This window comes from Eschscholzia californica, unplaced genomic scaffold (assembly GCF_041429995.1).
Source record: "Eschscholzia californica isolate CP2 unplaced genomic scaffold, dmEscCali1.0.p SCAF_5, whole genome shotgun sequence".
Classification (NCBI taxonomy): Eukaryota; Viridiplantae; Streptophyta; class Magnoliopsida; order Ranunculales; family Papaveraceae; genus Eschscholzia; species Eschscholzia californica.
Window position 1 is genome coordinate 25,790,058 of NW_028238472.1, and position 22,716 is coordinate 25,812,773.

Here is a 22,716-nt window from a genome sequence, read left to right on the forward strand (position 1 = left end):
TCGGTGGGCCCAAGCCGTTTTTAGCAATACAAACGGCTCGAGCCCACCGTTTTTTTGCACGGTACTTCTTATTTAAAAAAATAAAACTTTACCTTGATCGAAAAACTTTACGTTTAAAAAAAAAAAATTACGTTAAAAAAAAACAACTTCAACTAACAGTTACTACTAAAAAAAACAACTTGAACTAAGTTTTCATTCCATATCTATTGCTATTGCATTCGATGATGTGCCCCCTTCCTTCTTTATACTTGATGGAGTTTCTTCCAATTGCGGATTGAAATTATCGCCACTGTCAATTTTATGTTCGCAAATAGTCAACCACCTTCTTGCATCTGAAGTAGCGTATCGAGACCATTGCCTAGCAATCGGAGGAAGTATAGTTTCGTAAGTACAAATAAAGCATGTAATCTACTTTATTTTGTATTGATGGAAATACATGTTAACAGACTTGATTTTTTTTTTCAGAGAGAGGGTATTCGGCATGCCCTTGCTGCACTAGATTTGTCTGGGGTGGATGCAGGAAAGGAAATTCTTCACCAAGTGTTGAGGGAGGAGCAACTTCCAGAGGCACCCAGAGGGTTCAGGAAGAAAATATTGGGAAGAGGACAAAAACAAAGGCCGTGGGCAGGAGGAAGACCTAGAACAGCTTTAGATACTTTTATATTTTGAGACCATGTCGGAAACTTTTGAATGATGTCGGATACTTTTATATTTTGAACGGCTTTAGATACTTTATCTTTTGATATGTTAAAACTGTTGGTTTTTTTATATGGTTGAAATGTTATATTTTGATATGTGCCAAAAGAGAGAGAGAGAGAGAGATACAAAACTCCGATAGCACCAAGAACTATGATAGAAAAGAGAGAGAGATACAAAACTCCGATAGCACCAAGAACGGTGCGAAAACACCGAATAATTGCACAGTAGGTACTGTGCAATTATTCGGTGGGCCCAAGCCGTTTTTAGCAATACAAACGGCTCGAGCCCACCGTTTTTTTGCACGGTACTTCTTATTTAAAAAAATAAAACTTTACCTTAATCGAAAAACTTTACGTTTAAAAAAAAAAAAATTACGTTTAAAAAAAAACAACTTCAACTAACAGTTACTACTAAAAAAAAACAACTTCAACTAAGTTTTCATTCCATATCTATTGCTATTTCATTCGATGATGTGTCCCCTTCCTTCTTTATACTTGATGGAGTTTCTTCCAATTGCGGATTGAAATTATCGCCACTGTCAATTTTATGTTCGCAAATAGTCAACCACCTTCTTGCATCTGAAGTAGCGTATTGAGACCATTGCCTAGCAATCAGAGGAAGTATAAGTTTCGTTTTTTTTTTGCATTGATGAGCTTAGGATTAAAGGGCCATACCCTGAACAGCAAAAACAAAGCTACAAAGCAACAAAGAAACAAAAAAGAAAACAACAACTATTAAATCCATGACTTTCTCATTCTAATTCTACCCTCTCTATCTTCTTTGATGATCTTCTCTAACTCAGGGGGCATGCTATTAGCAACCAGGATTAACTCAGCAGCAGGCTTCATCTTAGCCAGGAAGTCTGCACTATGATTCACTTCCCTGACTACATGCTTCACATGACATTCCTTGAACCCAAACCACAGCTTCTTGATGCTCATCCACACAGGCCAAGCTATCCAAGGAGGCAACTTCTCAAAGTCAGAGAGCAGTGAGACCACAGCCATAGAGTCAGTTGCCACCCACACATAATCACTATGCACTTGCTTAGCCAACCTCAGCCCCAACTCAACTCCTTGAAGCTCATGAACAAGAATGGAAGCTGGGACAGCAGCAGCAGCTCCCATTAGGAGAGCAGCACCCAAGTCATTCCTCACTATAGCTCCAAACCCAGCTGAATCAGCATCAAGGGATCCATCTGAACTTACAAGAACCCAACCAGGAGGAGGAGGAGTCCATTTATAACCCCTGACTTTAGGCTTAGATAAGCTAACATTCAAGTTCAGCCTCTCAACAGCAGCCAAATTCTGCATATTGTCTTCTATCCTTCCCTTCCAAGCAGTGACCTTGATTCTGACTTCATCCCAAATAATAGTAGCTACTGCAGCAGGACAGAGAGACTTCTGCTTGAACACTCTGTTATTCCTTTCTTGCCAAATATGGTAAATGGATGCATTAAACACCAGCCTACCAACTTTAGCCAGGACAGACTCACCATGAAAGTGTCTACTGCACCAAAGAGCTACATCCTGAAAAGAAGTAAACCCAGCCCAAACAAACCCAAGATTAGCCATGAGCCTGTGCCAAAGGTCTTGAGTAAAGCTGCAGCTGGAGAATAGGTGGCTTTCAGTCTCAATGCTAAGGCCACATATACCACAAGAGGCATCAATCTGCATTCCCCAAGAGCTCAATCTGCCCCTAGTTTTCAGACCATTATTAAGAGCAAGCCAGGTAATGAAATTGTGCTTAGGCACACATTGAGAATACCAAACAATAGAATGCCAACCAACAGTTTGGCTCCTAGGCCTAATAGCTTCATAGGTATCCTTAAGAGTGTAAACCCCATGAGAGCTCACTCTCCAAACCTTCCTGTCCTGATTCAAGCTATGCACAGCCACCTCATGAAGTCTAGAGAACACTGCATTAAGATCAGGCTGAAGAAACCCAGGCACATTCCAAGCTCCATCCCTAAGAAATCCTGCAACTTTGGTGTTAATGCTAAGGAAAGAACTATATCTGTGCTGTTCTTCAAACAACTCATATAACACCCCAAGAGGGTGCCAATGATCAGTCCAGAATAGAGTGTCTTCACCATTCCCAATGATATGAAATAGAAAAACCTGAGCCTTAGCCCTACCAGCAAGAATTTTCCTCCAGCACCAAGAACAATCCTTTGGTGCATCCATGGTCCAAAAAACTTTATCCCTAATAAGGTGCTTTTGGACCCATTGAACCCAAAGAGTGTTCTTGCTGGTAACAACCTCCCAGATGTGCCTCATGTTCATGGCCTGATTAAGCACTTCAATATTTCTCACCCCAAGACCACCTTCAACCTTCGGCAAACAGACCAACTTCCAATTGACATTGGCTCTCTTAGAACCTAAGTCAATCCCAGTCCAAAGGAATATACTAAAAATTTTATTGACTTCATTGTAAACCCTTTTAGGTAAGACAAACACAGAGAGCCAGAATATCAGCATACTGTTCAAGACCACATTCACTAACAGAAGCCTACCAGCAAAGGTTAAAAACCTAGCTTTCCAGGATTGAACCCTTCTTAATATCCTCTGAATCAATGGTAAGCAATCAGTGTAAGAAAACCTTGTGGACAAAAGAGGCAAGCCAAGATACCTGATAGGCAGAGCCCCTTCCTAGAACCCTAAGATCCTCAACAAATCCACCTTTAGCTGCTCCCCAACTCCAGCCAAAAACACAGAGCTTTTATTACAGTTAGCAGCCAACCCAGTGCCTAAGAGCAAGCCATCCAGAACTCTTTTGAGAGCAACAGCAGAAGTAGCATCTCCCTTCATGAAGACCATAAGATCATCTGCAAAACAAAGATGAGTAACAACAGGATTTTTACATTTAGGGTGCAATTGAAATTCACCAGCCATCCTCTCTTTATGAATAAGAGCAGCAAACACTTCCATCACCATCACAAACAAGTAAGGTGAGAGAGGACAGCCTTGTCTTAGCCCTCTGTGACCTTCAAAGTACCCATTAGCAGCCCCATTCACAATGATAGAGAACTTAGGTGTGGTGACACAAGCTTCTACCCACTGAATGAACACCTCAGGTAGCTTAAACTTCTTAAGTATCTTCAAAAGAGCTGACCACCTAACTGTATCATAAGCCTTCTAAAGATCAATTTTAACTGCACACCTAGGAGGACCATCCTTCCTACCATATGCCCTTACAAGCTCATGAGCTAGCATAATATTATCTTGAATAGATCTCCCAGAGATAAAGGCAGATTGATTGCCACTCACCAAAGTATCAACCACCCTCTTAAGCCTAACAGTAAGAATTTTAGTTATGGTCTTATATATGACATTGCAACAAGCTATAGGTCTGAAATCTCGCATAGAGTTCACATTAGGTACTTTAGGCACCAGAGTAACAAAAGTAGCATTCACCTCTCCCAACAATTTGCTAGACTTGAAGAAGCTGCTAATGGCTTTAGAGAAATCATTACCTACTATGGCCCAGCACCTTTTAAAGAAATAGGAGGAGAACCCATCAGGCCCAGGAGCCTTATCAGACCCAATAGTAGAAAGAGCAAACACTATCTCATCCCTAGTAACAGGCCCAGCTAAGTCCTGCTCACAATCAGGAAGAAGTATGTTAGCAAACTCAAGAGAATCCAAAATATCATCCTCTCTCTCCCTTCCTTCTGAGTAGCCAAAGAAAGATTGATAGAAGCCCACACATTCCTGCACAATGTCATGTTGATCCTCAAGGACCTCACCCTCACCATTAGTCAATTTAAAGATCCTGTTCCTAGCCTTCCTTTCTCTAATAGTATTGTGAAAGAACTTGGTATTAGCATCATCATCATTCAACCATTGAACCCTAGCCTTTTGCCTTAACATGGAAGCCTCAACCCCTGCCAGATGGCTATAAGAAGCAACAGCCTGCCTCTCAAGCCTTCTAATTTCAACACTCTGAGGTTGATCATGGAGCTGGTCCTGAAGCTCCTCTACAACTGTCTTAGCTAATGCAACCTGGCCAGCCATATTAGAGAACTTGGCTACCTTCCATTGCACTAGCCTAGCTTTCACTTTCTTTAATTTAGAAACCAAAATAAACATTGGAGTACCTTTCACCTTGCAACTCCACTCCTCCTTCACCAGTTCCATAAACCCAGTCTCATCACACCAACAGTTGAAGAACTTAAATGGCTTACTACCTATATTCTGCACCATAGAGATAGCAAGGACAGCAGGAGAATGATCAAGGGCACCGGGGTTAAGGAACTGAACCCTGGAGGCAGGGAAGACCTCCAACCATTCAGCATTAATCAACACTCTATCCAATTTTGAAAAAATACTATCCTTCCCTTCTTGCTTATTGTTCCAAGTAAAGAAACAACCTGAGTAAGGACAGTCCATAAGGGCAGCATCTTGAACACATTCTGAAAACTCCTGAAAGTGGGAAGGCTTAACCTGATCACCACCCATCTTTTCACAAGGATCCAGAATAGAATTGAAGTCTCCCAAGAAAACACAGGCTCCCTCAAACCTCCTAACCAGCTGACACATATTCTGCCACAACTCTCTTCTTTGCTCTCTAGTATTATGGCCATAGACCACAGCTAGCAAAAAAACTTTAGCATCAGGAGTAACCACCCTAACAGCCAGAACCTGCTCTGAAGTGAAAACCAAGCTCAGACTCCAACAATTGGGATCCCAACCTAACCAAATTCTGCCACCACCACAAGCACTATAGTTATCCAAAAAGGTCCAGAAGGGATTGATAGACCTTTGGACTGCAAGTTTATTTTCAGCAGCAACTCTAGTTTCCACAAACCCACATAAGCTCAATTTGTTGTTACTAATGAGAGCTTTAACCTCTCTTATTCTTTGAGGGCCATTAAGGCCTCTCACATTCTAACATCCAATGTTAACCATTAACTATTCTAAGAGGTTTTCGAAGCACCCCCCCTTTCTTCCAAGTAGCATTGCCTCTATCCTTTTGATCAAAGATAGCAACAACATCAGCCACTTTCTCAATATGACCCCCACTTGGACTCAATAAATCAGAACTAGTCAAAGAAACAAAGGACATATTCTCTTTAACTAACTCAGCACCTCCATCCTCCTCCATAGAGTTCACCTGATCCTCTTCACTCTGAACAGAATCAGCAATACAAGCCCTTTTATGCCCAACCTCAATATTCTTTAACCCCCCACTCTTATTCTTCCTCTTGGTAACAGGAGTCCACCCCTCATCATCCATCTTATCAACTGGGAGCAAGATACCAGAAGCAGCCCCACTAGTAGAAGATTCACCTACCTCCTTAGGACCAGCAGCAACCTCCCCAGCCCCAAAGAGAACAGTATACCTAGAGCCTGGCTGCCCTCCCACCAATTCTTTAGGAGCATAATCACCTCCCTTACCAAACTTAGATGTAACCACACCTTTACCATTACCTAATAGCACCTCTTGCTCCTCTTGAAGGTTCACATGAGGCCTAGGTTTGCCCCCCTGCGCCCTACCTTGAACAGGGACTCTGACAGGCCCTCTCTCAGCAACATTTCGTCGAGCAGGTTGAAAACCTGGCCTTCTAACAGGTTCAGCCCTATTCATAGGCTCAGGTCTTGGCTCCTGATTCCTAGGACTCTTAGGACACTTTCCCAGGAGGTGGCCAAACTCATTACACCCAGCACAGAGAGGAGGTTTCCATTGGTACTCCACCTTAACTGAATTCATCTTTTCTCCATCAATGAGAAGAGGGATTTCTGTAGGGTACTGACAATCCCTTCCCACCTCAATGCAAACTCTGGCATAAGCCATCCTAGCCTTGGTCTCTGTAGGATGATCCAACATGATAGGCTTCCCTAATGCACTAGCTATACGAGCTATACCCTTGGGGTTCCAAAACAGAGAAGGCACCTCTCTAAAACAAACCCATAAAGGAATCGAATCCCATTTTTGAAACTCAAACTCTATGAAAGGGGACCAAGGTCTAACAACAAACAAGTGATTCATGATAAACAAAGGCTCGTGGTCAAGAGCTCTCTCCCTATCTTCATCAACAGAGAGCTTAATAAAGAAAAGAGAGTCACCATGAAGAGTAACCTTAAGCTCACCTTTGGGTCTCCAAGCTTTAACCAAAGAATTATACACTGCAGGAAAGGAAAGACGACGACCAACAAATGAACCTACCAGCCAAGATTCATACTCTTTCCTTTCATCCTCAAAGTCAGCCACAGCAAACGACACCATTGATTTCCCCTCAAGAACAACCGGAGCAGTATAGTCCAATGGAGCTCGAACTACAGATTTCTTACGTAAGAACAAAGAAGCCCAATCAGAACAGGCAGAAGACTTGCCTCCATCCTTCGACTGACCTGATTCCTCCTCACCTAGAACACCCTGTTTTGGCAAAGATTCAGATCCAAAAGCATCTGATTTTCCACCACCAGGAGGAGGGAGAAGGAGTGTCGCCTCCCTCTCAGCTAACATTTCCTTCAAGGAGGATTATGCTCGCTAGAGAGAAGCAATCAGATCCTGAAGAAACAAACCCAGCAGCAAAAGAGAGGCGTCGAACCCAAATCTACGACCGCCGCCACCCCAAAAAACTAGGAGGAGCCGCCGCCAAACCCTAAAAAATAGGAGAAAAGTTGTCGGAAAACCGCACTACCAAAATCGCCCAGCCCGGCTCTTTCTCTCTCCTAATTTTTAGATTAAGTGATTTTATAAGTATAGTTTCGTTTTGTAGCTTAACATTAAGGAAATGACAATTGTTTACATAACCAATGCATACCATTGTATGTGGTTGAGACAAACCTTCGGAAGATGGTGGTGGTGGACCGGTGATTAAAGGTAAAAATGTCGTTGAATCATATTTCGCCAAATGAATCAACATTATATTAAAATGAGTGGCAATTAAATAACTCGTCTCTCCGTGAGTACAGCAAAACTCATCTTCAGCTGGTATATCAAAATTGTTGGTTGAAACCAACAATCGGTCATAAAAAGACCCAAACATGGCTTTGTATAACTCTGGACGTGTTTCGAGTTCATTAAGAATACCTTTTCGGATCTCAATCCAACCTACCTCCGACGGATACCCGAGACCAAGAGCGACGGCTCTAAAACCACAATGGCCGTCTCCTGGAACGTTTGTAATAGTACTGATAAACGGATAAATCACCTCAGGCATTAGACGTAAAAATGAATCACCACTACCGCGAGATCTCCTATTGGCTTTCCGTGCACTTTTAACCGATGGAACCGATGTTTCTGGAATACATTGTGCATACTCCCAACGAGAAGGATCTCTCTTAGTAGATATGGCTGCTTCCTTCTCTTTTCTGTTTCTTGGTTTCTTTGGGGCTCCTCGGGTTTTCAATTTTGCCAAAGGTTCTGTCATGGATGTCATTGAAGGACAAACAATACTCCTCAACCTTTCTAATATGGCTTTTCTCTCAGGACCGGTCGACATATCCCACATGGAGTACAACAATCCTAATTCGTAAGAACTCTGAAGTTCGTTATATACCTCAGGAGTAGGAATAATTGAGAGTTTAGTCCATTGTGGGTCAATGAGTGACAAAGATATCACCTCACCGCGTCTCATAATGATTTCCATCTCGTGAGCACAAGGGAGACCATACACAGACCTATACACACATCCACACAAATTTGAATCAATTCCTATAGTATTTGCCCGCTCCACCTCATCTGCCAACAGGTCAAGTGTATTGTGTGATATATAACCCCTGAGTTCCCTAAAGGCGTTGATTTGATGAGACATCTTCACTGATGTACGAATTTTCTCGAATGTAGCTTTAATCGCAACAATCTTTGTCTCAGTCATTAAATGTATAGATTCCCAACATGTGACGAAGTTACCCTCGGATGTATCCAAGTTTCTTTTCAGCTTTTCATGTGCACCTTCAACCCTATTCGTTGTAGTATTACCCAAATGCATAAATAACATCAATGGCGTTACTCTTCGACCACGTTGTGACGAAATCTTCAACAACGCGATTATAATCCGCCTCGGTTTCTGCAAACATGATTAGTCGAAACATTGACATGAACTTTCGGAATGGTTTGTTTTTCAAGTGTGGTTTAACCTTTCCAACCACACACTTATCTATATGGAAAGTACATAATAAACGATCTGCATGTGGGAAGACTTCACCTATTGCGTTGATTAATGCTTGTTCCCGATCAGTCAAAAATACCTTCGGCATAGAGTTAGGAGGAAATAATGTCCTCAAACGATTCAAAGCCCAAGTGTATAGATGTTCTGCCTCTCCATCCATAAAAACCATGCCTGCGGTGAATGATTTCATAGTCGAAGTCATCCCAACAATCTCAAGCAATGGTTTCCCGTATCGGTTTGTTTTGTATGTACAATCAAGCATTAGCACTGTGTGGAAGCACTTCAGCAATTGGATAGATTCCGGGTGTGCCCAAATAAGTTAATAATCTCCCCTGTTTCATTCTTCATTGAATGCCAATAAACATAATTGTGTTGAACTAACAACTTCATCAATTGTTGCATAGGAGTTCTACCTTCTTGTTGACTATGTCGGATTCGTATCCTTTCGTTGTATATGGTACGCATTGTCGAGGTATTATCGTTGAATTTTTTCTTTATTTGAAAAAGAATTTGTCGTGGTTTTGTACCACATTGATATAGTTCTTCAACAAAAGCCTTTTCTTCATTATTCAATCTATTGGCATATGCATGCCCAGTTAAGGTCACTGCAAGTTGATGATTATGGATCCCACACACAACTTCCACCTTCCACTTGTCTCCGTCTATCGGTATTCCTTTTAACTTGAAGGGGCAATTGCATTTCTTAGTACTCGTTTTTCTCTTTTTGGTGGACGGTTCTTTTGTTTTAAGAATTATTTCTGCCTTAAGATGAGAACGATACTCTCCACTTCTTTCACATCGTAAATCCATCTTCGGTTTTTTACCACCTTTCCGCGCAGCAGACTTACCAATCATAACAACCATCTTGTTTTTTATACCAATTTCTTTTGCCCATTAAACTAACTCGTCTCTCGTTTCAAACACTTGTTCAGTTCGAAAATACTCACTAACATCAATGCTGACAAAACCTTCATATGGTCTGTTTTCTTCTTGATTTTCTTCTTTCTTATCTGGAACTTCAAGGTTGGGTTCTTCTTCTCCACATTCACGATTTCCAATTTTAAGACATCCAAATTCCGATGATGCTTCGTTTTCTTCGACTGCATCATGCCACCTTTCTTGTGTATTAGGACCTCCAAAATCCCAAGTGTCTGTAGTAATTTGAGATGGAAGTTGAGAAGAAGCCACAGCAGCAAAGCCCTATAGGAAAAAAAGAGAATTTTAGTCAAAACGGCCCGAGACAACCGTTTTATGTATTATTTTCGGCCTTAGACGGCCGAAAATATGCACAATAGCCACTGTGCATAAAATCGGTGGGCACGAACCGAATTTGTTGACATTTTTCGGCTCGAGCCCACCGATTTTTTGCACAGTAGCTACTGTGCATATTTTCGGCGGACTCGAGCCGTAAAATGGCATAAATTCGGTTGTACCAGACCGAAAATACCCTCCGTGTTCAACAACCAAAAAATTTTCATACAACAAACGAATATATCATACAACTTGAAAAAAAGTGTTAGGATATGTTCATCTACCTCTTGGGAGACTGAATCTTGTCCAGAAATTGATGATTTAGAATCCTTTGATGTTTCTCCAAAACTTTTGAAACTTGCTTCATCCATGGTGGTTTAAGAGTTTAGAAAGGGATAGAGAAGTGGTTTAGGAGTGCAACAACAATGTGAGATTGTTGCACAACTCCGATGAACTTTCCCCGTTGATGATGGTCGCCGGTGTTGTTGACAATTCCGGTGGAAGAAGAGGGAAGAAGAATATAAGAGAGGAATTTCTAGGGATTTGGGTTTTAGGAAGTTTTATAATTAACAACTAAAATCCTAATGTGGGTGAAATACACCTTTAAAGGGGGTTTTTTTCACCCATTCAAAGAGGGGGCCCTTTAACCAAGCTAAGTCAAAGGTCTTTTACTAAGTCAACGAAACCATGGGGAGGCCTTTTAACAAACCGGGGAGGCCTTTTAAAATCTCCCAAAAAGTAATTAAAAAAATTAATAAATTAAACTGAATTTATTCATGTTTTTCTTTTGGAATTTTTTTAAGGTTTTTTTACACTTCAGGGATCATCAAGCATTCAAGCTTAGCAAAAAAGAATTACTCACACATCTCTCTAAAAAAGAGAATTACATAAACAAAAAAAATAAAGAAATTGAGGGTTCTAAGAATCAAATCTATTCTTTTCTACGTGACTTTTATAGAAAAAAAAAAGATAGAGAGAGAATTAGAAATAGAACAGAGAGAACAAAGAAAGAGAAATAGAAAGATGAAAGAGAGACCAAAGAGAGAGATAACAGATCTAACAATAAAAGATACACAAATCACAACTACTAGTCTTTGTTCATGATCGAATGAACCATTAATATCGTCTTTTGGTTGAACCGAAGAACTCCGAAGGCTTGATTTCTTCATAAGAACTTTCTGAGCATAATCTATAAGTGATGCCCCAATACTCTCAGGATGAATTCCTCGAGATCTCATGGTTGTTATAACTCTTTGATACAAATCAACCCGAAGAACATATTGATACTATTTGCGGCCGAGTGGTGGTGTGGAGGTGGAAGACGGTGGTGAGGAGTTAGCCGAGGCGGTTTAGGGTTTGTAATGAGTGAATCTGTTGGTTTGAGGGTTTAAATAAAGAAGATGGGTCGAGGGTAGCCGGGTCCCGGGTATAGACGGGCGGGCGGGTATAGACGACCGAGTTTCGGGCGGACGGAATGGTTCGGTACTCGGGTAAGACCTCCTACCCGAATACGCCCGCGCCTGCCCGAAATATCAGGCCGGGTACACCCGACTCGGGTTCCATTCAGATTCTTACCTAAACAAATTATTTCTCCACACTTGATAACTAGGAATAACTTTTATGGACATCGACCTACTTCAATTATTTTTCCACACTTGATAATTTCAAAAGCACGGTCATTCTTAACTTACATTATGTAAAAGATTTTTACCTAAATAAATTTCAATATTATGCATGAAAAGTCCAAAATTTGGGCCCAAATAAGAAAAAAAAAGACCCACCAAGAAAATTAAGGGAAATTTGTTCAAAATTCCCTAAAAAGTTTGAGTTTTGGTTAAAAGAGATTGAGTTATTTCCCAAATAGCCCCCAACTTTATGACCAGCTTCCTGCCTAGCCCCATACTTTATCAAAAATACCCAGATGACCCCCTTTTTCAGTTACCGTTATAACTCCGTTAACTAGTCATCACCTTCTCTCCTGCATCTCATCACCTCTCTCTGCCACCTCATATTCTCGCCACCTCACCGGCGAAGGTCGCCGGCTGACCGATCAATTTTCCGACCGGCGACCTCCAAACATTAAAAAAAACATTTTTTCCCTCTCTGTCTCCCTGTAAAACAAAAATCCAAACATTAATTCCATAGGTATAAACCCTAAACCTAACTTCTTTTTTTTGAAGTAAAAACCCTAAAACCTAGAATGAAGAACTAGGCTTCGAACAAAGAAATAATAGAAGAATCAATTGATCTGATCGTGTTAACAAAGTATAAAAAAAATAGAGAGGGTTCTGATCGACTTCAAACAATCTTAGAAGAAATTTCTGATTTTGATGTCTGAAGGTCGAGCTTCGAGTCGGTCAGCACAACCGTCTGGCCGGATTATGCAATCTTTGAAACGTCGTCATACGCCGTCTTCATCGGATTATGCAACCTCTCATTGATCTTCAATGACTCCATTATTGGTTTTCCAGGATGTATAGATCCATTATATTTAAGAACAAGAATTGCTTAAAAGAAGAATGATGTTTACAGTTTTGGAGTAATAAATTTGGAGATGATTATAGGAATCAAGGCATTTAGAGTGAAAAAGAAGAGATTTTGACTTGTGTAGCAGAGCCAATAATCAAGGATGCAACTAGAGTGAAAAAGGCAGGAGATTTGGGTATTATTGAAGAAGCTAAAATCATGGCTTCAATATCAGCTAAATGTTTAAGAACACAGTCTAGCTCGAGGCCTTCAATATCAGAGATTATCAAAACCATTAGAAAAATTCAATCTTGAACTTATTGGTAGAAATCAAACCCAAACTATGAACATTGAAGAACCTACAAAATAAAAGTATATAGTGAAAAGAAAACTCACAGCAAAAGATTTAACAACAATAGCCTCAACTTCATGATCATCAACACATTTCAAGGATCTTCCTGGTGTTATCAAGCAGGCTGAGCCCACCTTTCTCGCTCGTCTTCTGGGTTTCGGTCGTGGTGTTGGTGCCGCCGGTGGACAAGGACAAAGATAAAGATGAGGTTTGTATTGGGTCAATTTTCCTTTTTGTTTTGTTGCTACTGTTAATCTTAATTGGATCTTGAGATGTTTTAGTTTTATTTGGATAAACCTTGAAGTTGACTTTAGTTGTTCAATGAAAATTTTGCTAGTTATTATTTTGTTAAACTGTTCTTATCCAGTTCTTGTTTTTCTTTCGGACTAATTTGGGAGGTTTCAGATTTATTTGTAGAGATAGAAGTTAAAGATGGCAAGTAATGTGTTGTTATACCCACTTATTGGATTTACTTCTTGTTTTGTTCTTCTTTATATAACAATGGGTGATTTTAAATCAAGTTATAAAGAAGCAGAGATGAGTTCTTCATTCTAGGTTTTAGGTTTTACTTCAAAAAAATAACTAGGTTTAGGGTTTATACTTGAATATTTGGATTTTTGTTTTAGAGAGAGAATGAGTGAGAAGAGAGAGAAAATGTTTTTTTTTAATGTTTGAAGGTCGTCGGTCGAAAAATTGGTCGCCACTGAAAACGATGAGTGACGGGCCTAGAAGGTTACCCTAAAAGGTCTATACCACAAGTGCAGGGTGGTCAAGTAGTAAAATCCCGGTAGGACCGGGGTCGATCCGCAGAGACTAGTCAAACCTGTTTCTAAACTCAGAATTAGTACGATTTTTGGGTTTGATTTGGTTTTGGTGATAAAATATTAAAATAAAATAACAGAAATCAAAATGAACTCAAATGGAGAGAGAACCTAGGATTTTAGAATCCATCCTAACATGTATCAATGATAACTCAATCATGCATATCTTTTCTATAACTCAAGTTTCGGTAACCTATCATACCGAACCCCGAAAAATAGTCTAGTTAAAGCCGAAAACAATTAAAGTCTAAATCCAAAGCATTGATATATTAAAATTTCAACTATTGACTATCAATCTATAAGCATACACTATCAAAGAACTAAACCTAAGTATAGTGTTTCAAATCGAAAGCATAATCAATGAAGAAATCGTCATTTATCCAAACTAAGAATTCAATATTCCTACATTTAAACCACATCAAGACATTAAAGCATGAAGAAGATATCAAAATCATATGCCAAAACCTCATCATAAACCCTAGACAACGAGTTTTATCTTATCATAATACGAGATTAAGACATATATGACAAATAAGAGAGGAAAAGGGAAAAACAACAAAACTTTTTCTCGCACGAAAATTATTTCCTTCTGTGAACCAAACACTCCCCTGGAGAAAATAATTTTCTAGCAAAGATTCTGATCCAAACAGTGTCTTCTTCTCCACTTTGTCTCTCTCTACTGTTTTCTTTTATTTCAATCCAGAGAATGAAAATTGTGATGATTCCCTCTGCTCAACTCTCTATCTCTCTCACAAAGAAAAGAATTGAACTATTGAATGAAGATTATATTAAATGGGGAATGATAAAACAATTTTCTCTCTCTTTCTAATTCACTCTCACTATCTGTTTCTCTTTACAAATACTCTCGACTCTGCTTTCTTCTTCTCACTCCCTGTTTCTCTATAAAGCTTTATCTATTGTTCTCTCTCTTACAAAAAGAAAAGTACAGAAGATGAAGAAGAAAGAAAAGATAGATGATAAAGAAATACTATTCTGTTTGTATCTCTTTGTCTCTCTACAATACTCTCTGTCTCTCTATAAATTATATTATGAAGCTCAAGAGAGGATGATCCCCCCAAAGATGAGATACCCTTTTCTGTTCTCCAAAGTCTTCTTTTATATCTTTAGAGAACCAAACTAATAGCAACTCTAAAATATTTCTTCAAATCTCCAGCCTGTTCTTTCTGATTTTATCAATATAAGAAAAATATTAGTAACCGATCTCCATCAATCCTTGCTCTCTCTCTTTGTAAAAATCTCAGTTGTTCTCTCTTACTAAAGCAAGATCAGAACACTTCCAAACAGAGAGCTTTCTCTTTCTAGATTTTCCAATATATCCAGCTTTAACCCAATCCATCTTCAAATAAAATCTCCATCGAATTTCATTCTCTAAGAACCAGTCTATTGATCTCTGTTTCTAAAAAATGAAGAGAAGAAATATCCGTAATCTCCTTTTTCCTTCTCTGGCTGAAATCTCTCTAGATTTAATCAAATCTCTTTATAAACCTTCAGCCATGCTTTCTAAAACAGAGATAAAAATAACCTAAAACCATTCGATCTCTCTCTAATGTATTATTGATAAAGATGAAAGGAAGGATCCTCTAATTTGGGAAGGGGATACCTGTTTCCAATTTCGTTGGATGGCCAACTATTAGGGAAATGATAGAGTGCCCAGCAATTTTGCCCATTAAAATGCCCAAATTTCCTCATTTGGAAATAAAAGCGGTCCGCCAACAACCCTTGGCTCAAGTGGTAAGAGGTAAGTCTTCCAACTTAGAGGTCAAGGGTTCGAGGCACACGCTTACCAATTCAAAAAAATAAATAAAAATAAAAGCGGTCCCCACCGTAGTCAAACTTTGAAAAAACCTTGTCTTTTAGTGATTCCACATCAGCTGGGCATTTTAATGGGCTAAAAACTGGGCACTCTAGCATCTCCCCAACTATTATATTCAACGGCTGGCAATAGGGAGGTTATTTGATGCTTCGTGGGACATGAAGGATTGTGCTAGCTGTTGGTGGATGAAAAGCACGTGTGCTGAATCTCCCGAATCTCGACAAGTCACGGTTGGTTGCATGGTGATATCTTGTGCTCGGGTGTACCAGATCTAACGGTCTTTGAGAATCCCGTGACCACCTTTACTCACCGAACGTAGCCCACAGCTGATCTGGACCATCTGATCTACTTCCCTCCTGCGTGCCATGTGTCACTGACCCATTTGGTCAACTAATTTTGACTCCAACTTTGATCTTGCCTAATTTGCTTGTCCGGATTCCGATTTGACTTCCGATTTCGCCTACAGATTCGTCTTTTTTTTTCTTGATAATGATAAGCGGGAGAAGCCCAAACCGAGTACAAAGAAATAGAAAATCAAAAAACAGCAAAGAAATCAAAATTACATCATTTCATCAGCCTCACCATTTCCTCATTCTCACTGTCCCTCTAGAGTCCGCATTAACAATGTTAACTAGTTCCACTGGTAGTTGACTAACATTCAAGTGAGTTACTCCCGGTCCGAGCCTCATCTTTGACAAATGATCAGCAGCTTGGTTTGCTTCCCTTTAGACATGAAACACCCGAAAACTCTGAAATTGGCTCTTAAGCCTCTTAACTCTCTTCCATAAACGCCTCGCCCGCCATGGTAATTTCTGATTTGGTTTTGCAAGAAGTAACTTGATATTCATTAAATCAAGACCAAGTTCAACATCCTGCAGCCCAGCACTAAGTGCTAACTCCAGTCCCAACTCAACACCCTGTAGCTCATGTATAAAGATAGTCTGTCCATCAACCTGACCCGTGGCTGCTCTAACAACAATCCCCTCTGAATCTCGAATAATGGCTCCATGCCCCGCATCCACCTCGTTTAGAGCACCATCTGTATTAATCATATGTCTCCCTGCCATCGGCCAAGTCCATTACATGAAGTGTAGATCGACTTTTGAAGAGAGATAGTAAGATTCCAGCGATCTATGGACCTCCGATTCTCCTCGGTATCTTCAAACCGCTTGGTAACGAACGGTATTCAGCTTGATCCGTACTTCATCACAAATAGTATGGATAATCAGCGTCAGTGGCATGACATTGCTTCTAAATACCCTGTTATTCCGCCCCTTCCAAATATGATAGATATAGGCATTTAAAAGCAAGCGACCCACTCAGGCAGCAATAGAAACCCCCTCAAAGTGATTGAGACACCACCGTAACTCCTCTTCCCAGTCAACAACACATACTCTCTGAAATCCCATCTTGAGTAATAGCAATTCCCAAATATTCTTTGTTATCGAACAACCAAAGAATAGGTGGAAATCCGTTTCTTCATCTACCCCACAGAATACACATGTAGTATCTATAACCATACCACAACTAGCCAGAAGAGATCTGGTTTTGAGGCGTCTTCGAAAGGCGAGCCACGTGATGAAACTATGTTTGGGTATACCACCCGATGACCATACTAAGGAAGTCCAACTCAATCGAGTTCCTCTGGGTCGTATTGCTTCTTACGTCTCTTTGAGAGTAAACTCTCCATTCTGGCTAGGCGTCCAGATCACCTCGTCTCTGAGAGTACTATCTACCACCACCTCTCTAGCCTCAACCTCGATAGTCCATAACATAGCTGCTATATGAGTAGGATAGACCCATCCTGACTGCCCAATAAACTGAGAAACCCGTGCATTTAAGTGAAGGTCATAATTATATCTGTATGTCGCCTCAAATGCATCAAATAGAAGACCACGAGGATGCCATAAATCAGTCCAGAAATTAGTATAATGACCATCCCCCAGAAAAGTACAAATGAGTCGTTGAGCCGTCGGCCTGCTGGCTAGAATCTGTCGCCAACACCAGGAACTTCTACTCGAAGCCGATAAAGTCCAGAAGTGCTGATCTTTGATGAGATTATTTCTCACCCACTCCGCCCACAAAGTCGTCTTACCACTAACCAGGTCCCATATATGACGAAGATTTGACGCCTCGAACAATACCTCGATATTTCGAAAACCAAGTCCCCCTTCGTTAGTAGGGTAACAGAGGCTTTCCCAGCCAATGAGAGCTCTCTTACACCCCATATCCACGCCAGACCACAGGAACTTGCTGAAGATGGAGTTGATGTCATTTATTACTCTCTTGGGTATAACGAACACTGCTACCCAATATAGTAACATACTATTCAAAACCACCTTTACAAGGAGATCTCGCCCCGCGAACGATAAAAAACGACTCTTCCAAGATTGGATTTGTCCCTTGATTTTATCAATCAACGGAATACAATGACTATAGGTGAGACGGCAGACCCAATGTTGACCAAAATTACCATAATCAAGAAATGTCCAAAATACCTCCAACACGTCTTTCTCTCGATTTTATCCGTTTTCCGCGTTCGATTTTGTAAAAGATTCCTGGACAAGATAAACAAGTAATTTATCAGAGTAACGGCTCGAGATGGACTAACTAACCCAAGTTAAAAGAATCAAATGGGACATTTTCATGTCTCATCAATGAGGTGGCGAGAAAATGAGGTGGCAAAGAGAGGTAATGAGATGGAGGAGAGAGAAGTGATGACTAGTTAATGGAGTTATAACGGTAACTGAAAAAAGGGGCCATCTGGGTATTTTTGGTAAAGTAGGGGGCTAGGCAGGAAGCTGGTTATAAAGTTGAGGGCTTTTTGGGAAATAACCCAAAAAGATTTATCAACTTTTTATAGGCTCCAGCTCCCTATTGTGACGCCCCGTGTCCCAAAATAGACATGACCACGCCCCGGCAATTCACAGAAGAGACAAAAAAATCTGGCAGAGTCTCCTTTGTAAATTGAACCGGTCGCACATGTAAAACCTGTCATGCAAACCATACATTCGCATACACAAAGACATAACTATTGAGCGGAAGCTAAACAAACTTAACTCAGTTTCGGGTCGAAACCCGAACCACAAAAATACAAACGCCTCATAAAACGTCGATACAACTTATAAACAACTCTAAGTGTTACGTATATACATATTAGAGTTCATTTCTGCAATAACTACATAACTTTAAAATAATAGAAAGCCAATAAACAAAATCCAAAGAAAACGACGCAACACCTCTAACCTCGTTAGACAAGATCACCGGCTGGAATACAACTCCGCCTCGAGGCTACAACCAAGCACCTGCACACTAACAACTAGATAGGGGGTCAGAATACTCACCGGCACGAGTTATTCTGGTAGAAGGCCATTCCAAAACCCATTACGTTTTCAAAAGTTCATTTAATAAGTTGTAAACATCATGACAAAACGAGTTATCAAACCAGTTACCATATATATACTATATACAAAACCATTTTCCTTAATCTAGCAAGCAATAGCAGTGATTAGCTGCCCACCCATGGTGCGCTCCCAATAAAGGAGAGTTCCTCAGGAGAGCCTAGAGTGCGTTAGATAGTACCAGCCCATTTAGTCACTAGCTAATGCACTACGTCTCCTCGAGAAAGAGACTTACCCCTAGCCGGTAAGCCCCTCTCCCATTAAGGGACTCCGCAATCATTAAAGAGTTTACCTCATGATACATATATACCTTAAGTATCTAAATACGTTTTTGATCACCGAGTTCGAATAAGAGAGCCGTCCCCCAATTACCATGGAAGGACCTGAAACTCATTCTCTTCGGTACCCTGTCATGCATCTAATGCGATATTTCAAAATCAGTTTCATTCGTATTTCAAAACCACATTCGTATATCAAAACCAATATGCTCGTTCGATCCATTATCTTATCAAACACGGAAGTGGAACAACCAAGAGTCATATTGCCACAAAGCAGAGGGATCCCAATCAATGTCACCTCCCAGGCGAGCGGTCAGGGTGTACGGCCCTGAGCCTCGAGCTGGAGGCACGAGCACCAATGGGCAGCAAGTGAAGCACTCTACTCCCACAGGTCTTATGACTAGTGTCGCCCACGTCATCGGTCTCACACGGGTCACAACCGTGTCCACATGTCATCCTACCCTCAACGGCTACGTTCCCGTAGGTTGACATAATCCGCAGTCCGGTACATACAAGAAAATCTCCAGTAGTTCACAATCATCGTAAAATCAGTTCGAAAACATTTCTCATATCGCATCAAAACATTTCAAGCATATTTCAGTTCATCACATAAATCGTGTTTCATGCTACCTAAACTCTAGTTATAATGGCGCATATATAACTATAGAATCTAGCATATTCATTATCTATAAAACCATGCTGGATAAAGGATTCAGAACCCCTACCTCAGTCCTTGCATAACAAAGACCTCCCTCCCGCCTACCAGTGACCTATTCCTCCTCATTCGCATACTCTGGGATAAGGAAGAATAACAAAAACGAATAGAAAACGATGAAAACTTAAAACATAAAAACATAAAAACAATCTGCAACGCTGGAAGACTTCGAATAATTGAATTGATCTCTAACTTTTTTGTATTGAATTGATCTCTAACTTCATAGTCATGCCCATCAGATACTTGAAATGCATACAAACCGACCAACCGTTTTCCGATAAACTCTATTTTTCATTTTAGAGTCTTCATAAGCTGACAAATCATAGATTGAATTCGATATTATAAATCCATAGCTGAAACTGTCTATTTATATAATATATGATAAAGTTCGGGTAACCATCTCTATTTCAATTTATTCCAAAACTAGTCCAAATATGAAATTCGAGCCGTAAAATAATTCGGCAGCATCTCGCCTATATATGGATACCTCGAAATAGCCTATAATATCCTAAACATGATCCTGAACACAAATCATTAGAAGAAATTGAATAATGATTATCTATATAGCTCCAAAGTTCAATCCCAAAAGAAATTTGTACAACTATACCGTATACGAAACAGCTATCATAAAACCACCAAATTCGGACAAAATAGAAATTTCTGAACCACTAAATATGTAGAACAAATCGAATGAGATTACCTGGAACAAGTTTCATTAAATTCCGACAACTGAGCGCGAAGAAATTAAGCCGAGAAGATCGAACATTAAAACCCTAAAATTTCCGCCACATATCCTCCACTAATTCGGTTGGTGTTGATATGAATGAGAAGTGGGTTAAATATGGGCTGGCTTTAAACAATTTAAAATGCATAGGCTGCCAAATGTCGTTCATCAAAGTGGCCATGCAAAAATTAATCCACTTTAGATCCTTCATTTATATAGACCTCAAACAAAAGTCCTTTATATTTTTTTTTGAATTAATCAGCAGGCATTAAGGGGAGGCAGCCCACAAAACAAAAAAACACCAAAAACCAGTTGGAGTAAACTCTCCACTGGCTAACAAACACAACAACTCAAAAAACAAGCACAACAAATACAAATCAACAAAGACCAAAACCCCAACAGGAAACCACCAATCCCAATCAAAAGACCAATCAGCTATCCTCATTTGCTTCTAATTCCGACAACACCTTGCTTATCCTCAGCCACAATATGCTCCAAACCCGGATCAAGCTCACCAGGCCATATAGTCACTTCATCCCCAACTGACGCTTGTTTAGCTAACCAGACAGCAGCAGCCTGGTTAGTCTCACGAAACACATGCTGCACTGTGCTCACTTCAAAGATCTTCCTCAACTTCATAATCTGCCTGTACAAGAAGCTCACCCTCCATGGAGGCTCAACATCAGCAGCAAACAACAGAGATACGGCCATCTTAGAATCAGTAGAAATAGAGACCTTGTTCAACTTTAGCTGAACTGCAAGTCTCAAGCCTGCTGCAATGCCCTGTAATTCATGAAAAATAACTGAGGTAGGCTTAGCACCCCCTCTAGCAGCAACAATAACCTCACCCAAATGGTTCCTTAGAATACAACCATAACCAGCCTTAGTGACTGAAAAAGCACCATCAGAGTTAATTACTACAGTCCCAATGTTAGGCCTAAGCCAGGAACATTCCACCCTCTAAGGCACAACAAACCCAACCTCTGAGTTCCAGGCTGAAGCAATCCTTCTGCTTCTCTCATTATCATTAAACTTAATGTGAGTAGCTAAAACCTTCAGCCTCACCTCCGTAATAATCTGAGTCAGAACCAATTCCTTGCTTTTAGGAGGTTCCAAATGGAGTCTTCTGTTTCTTTCCCACCAAATGAAGTAAAGGAACCCATTGAAAGCAAGCTTGCCCACAACAGCAGCTCCATCCCTCCCTTTAAACACAGCAGAACACCATTCAACCTCCTTATCCCAATCAGACTTGGTAATCTTAACCAACCCCAACATCTGAAGAAGCTTGCTCCAAATAATGGCTGAGAAGTCACACTGAAAGAACAGATGGTACTCATCCTCACTTGCTTTACCACAAAGAGAGCAAAGAGGATCCACCTTAATACCCCAAAAGAGCAACTTACACTTAGTGATAAGCCCACCCTTCAAAGCCACCCAAGTAATGAAACTGTGCCTAGGGATGTTATTAGTATACCATACCAAATTATGCCATAGAACAACCTCCCTAGTCTTTCCAAAGGCCTCATAGGTACACTTAAGCTGGAAAACCCCCTGCTCACTAGCCTTCCACACCTTCTTATCCTCAGCCCCCATATCAATAGGAATCTCAGAAAGCTTATCTGCAATAAGACCAAGCAAGACAGCCACATGACTTGGAAGGGACCAAACACTATCGACAATACAAGCATTCACATTAGCATTAACATGAAGTCTACTGTCATACTTAAAGGAATCAGAGAAAGAGGCATATAAAAGACCCAAAGGATGACAATGGTCAACCCCAAACTTAGTTTGAGCCCCATTACCCACCACATGAAAAGCAAATTGAATACCATATTGCCTATACTGAAGCAATCTCCTCCAAACCCAAGAAGCATTACTAGGAATCCCCATTAACCAGAAATTCTTCTTCTTGATGAGATTAATTTGCACCCATTCCACCCAAAGAGTCTTCTTATGACAAAAAATGTCCCAAATATGCCTAAGGCAGCAAGCAATATTCAACACCACAAGGTTTCTAACACCCAGACCTCCCTCAGCAGTAGGAAAGCAAATG

General features: G+C 40.4%; 2 protein-coding genes and 1 long non-coding RNA gene across 3 annotated transcripts; all 3 read right to left on the bottom strand.

The window, feature by feature from the left end:
* Positions 1 to 1,331: 1,331 nt before the first annotated feature.
* LOC147537990 (uncharacterized) lies at positions 1,332 to 7,376 on the bottom strand. The gene is made up of 2 exons (XM_086641856.1): positions 5,748 to 7,376; positions 1,332 to 3,037 (listed from the first exon to the last, which is right to left on the bottom strand). The coding sequence occupies exons 1-2, from the start codon at positions 7,165 to 7,167 to the stop codon at positions 1,434 to 1,436; spliced, it is 3,024 nt and encodes a 1,007-aa protein (XP_086497982.1). The 5' UTR covers positions 7,168 to 7,376; the 3' UTR covers positions 1,332 to 1,433.
* On the bottom strand, positions 7,307 to 9,682 carry LOC147537991 (uncharacterized). The gene is made up of 3 exons (XM_086642906.1): positions 9,346 to 9,682; positions 8,898 to 8,989; positions 7,307 to 8,716 (listed from the first exon to the last, which is right to left on the bottom strand). The coding sequence occupies exons 1-3, from the start codon at positions 9,680 to 9,682 to the stop codon at positions 7,307 to 7,309; spliced, it is 1,839 nt and encodes a 612-aa protein (XP_086499032.1).
* Positions 9,683 to 18,637: 8,955 nt separating this feature from the next.
* LOC147537992 (uncharacterized) lies at positions 18,638 to 20,802 on the bottom strand. Its single transcript, XR_015226130.1, has 3 exons — positions 20,637 to 20,802; positions 19,947 to 20,014; positions 18,638 to 18,861 (listed from the first exon to the last, which is right to left on the bottom strand). It is a non-coding gene; the product is annotated as an uncharacterized LOC147537992 (long non-coding RNA).
* Between the last annotated feature and the right edge of the window lie 1,914 nt (positions 20,803 to 22,716).

Coding starts and splice junctions, on each gene's coding strand:
- LOC147537990 (XM_086641856.1), bottom strand. CDS start 7,167: ATGTTAGCTGAGAGGGAGGCGACACTCCTTCTCCCTCCTCCTGGTGGT. Junction 3,038..5,747: donor TATGTCCTTTGTTTCTTTGA/CTAGTTCTGATT, acceptor TGGTCTGTTTGC/CGAAGGTTGAAGGTGGTCTT.
- LOC147537991 (XM_086642906.1), bottom strand. CDS start 9,682: ATGGTTGTTATGATTGGTAAGTCTGCTGCGCGGAAAGGTGGTAAAAAA. Junction 8,990..9,345: donor TGAAGAACTATATCAATGTG/GTACAAAACCAC, acceptor CATTCACCGCAG/GCATGGTTTTTATGGATGGA. Junction 8,717..8,897: donor CTCCTAACTCTATGCCGAAG/GTATTTTTGACT, acceptor TCATGTTTGCAG/AAACCGAGGCGGATTATAAT.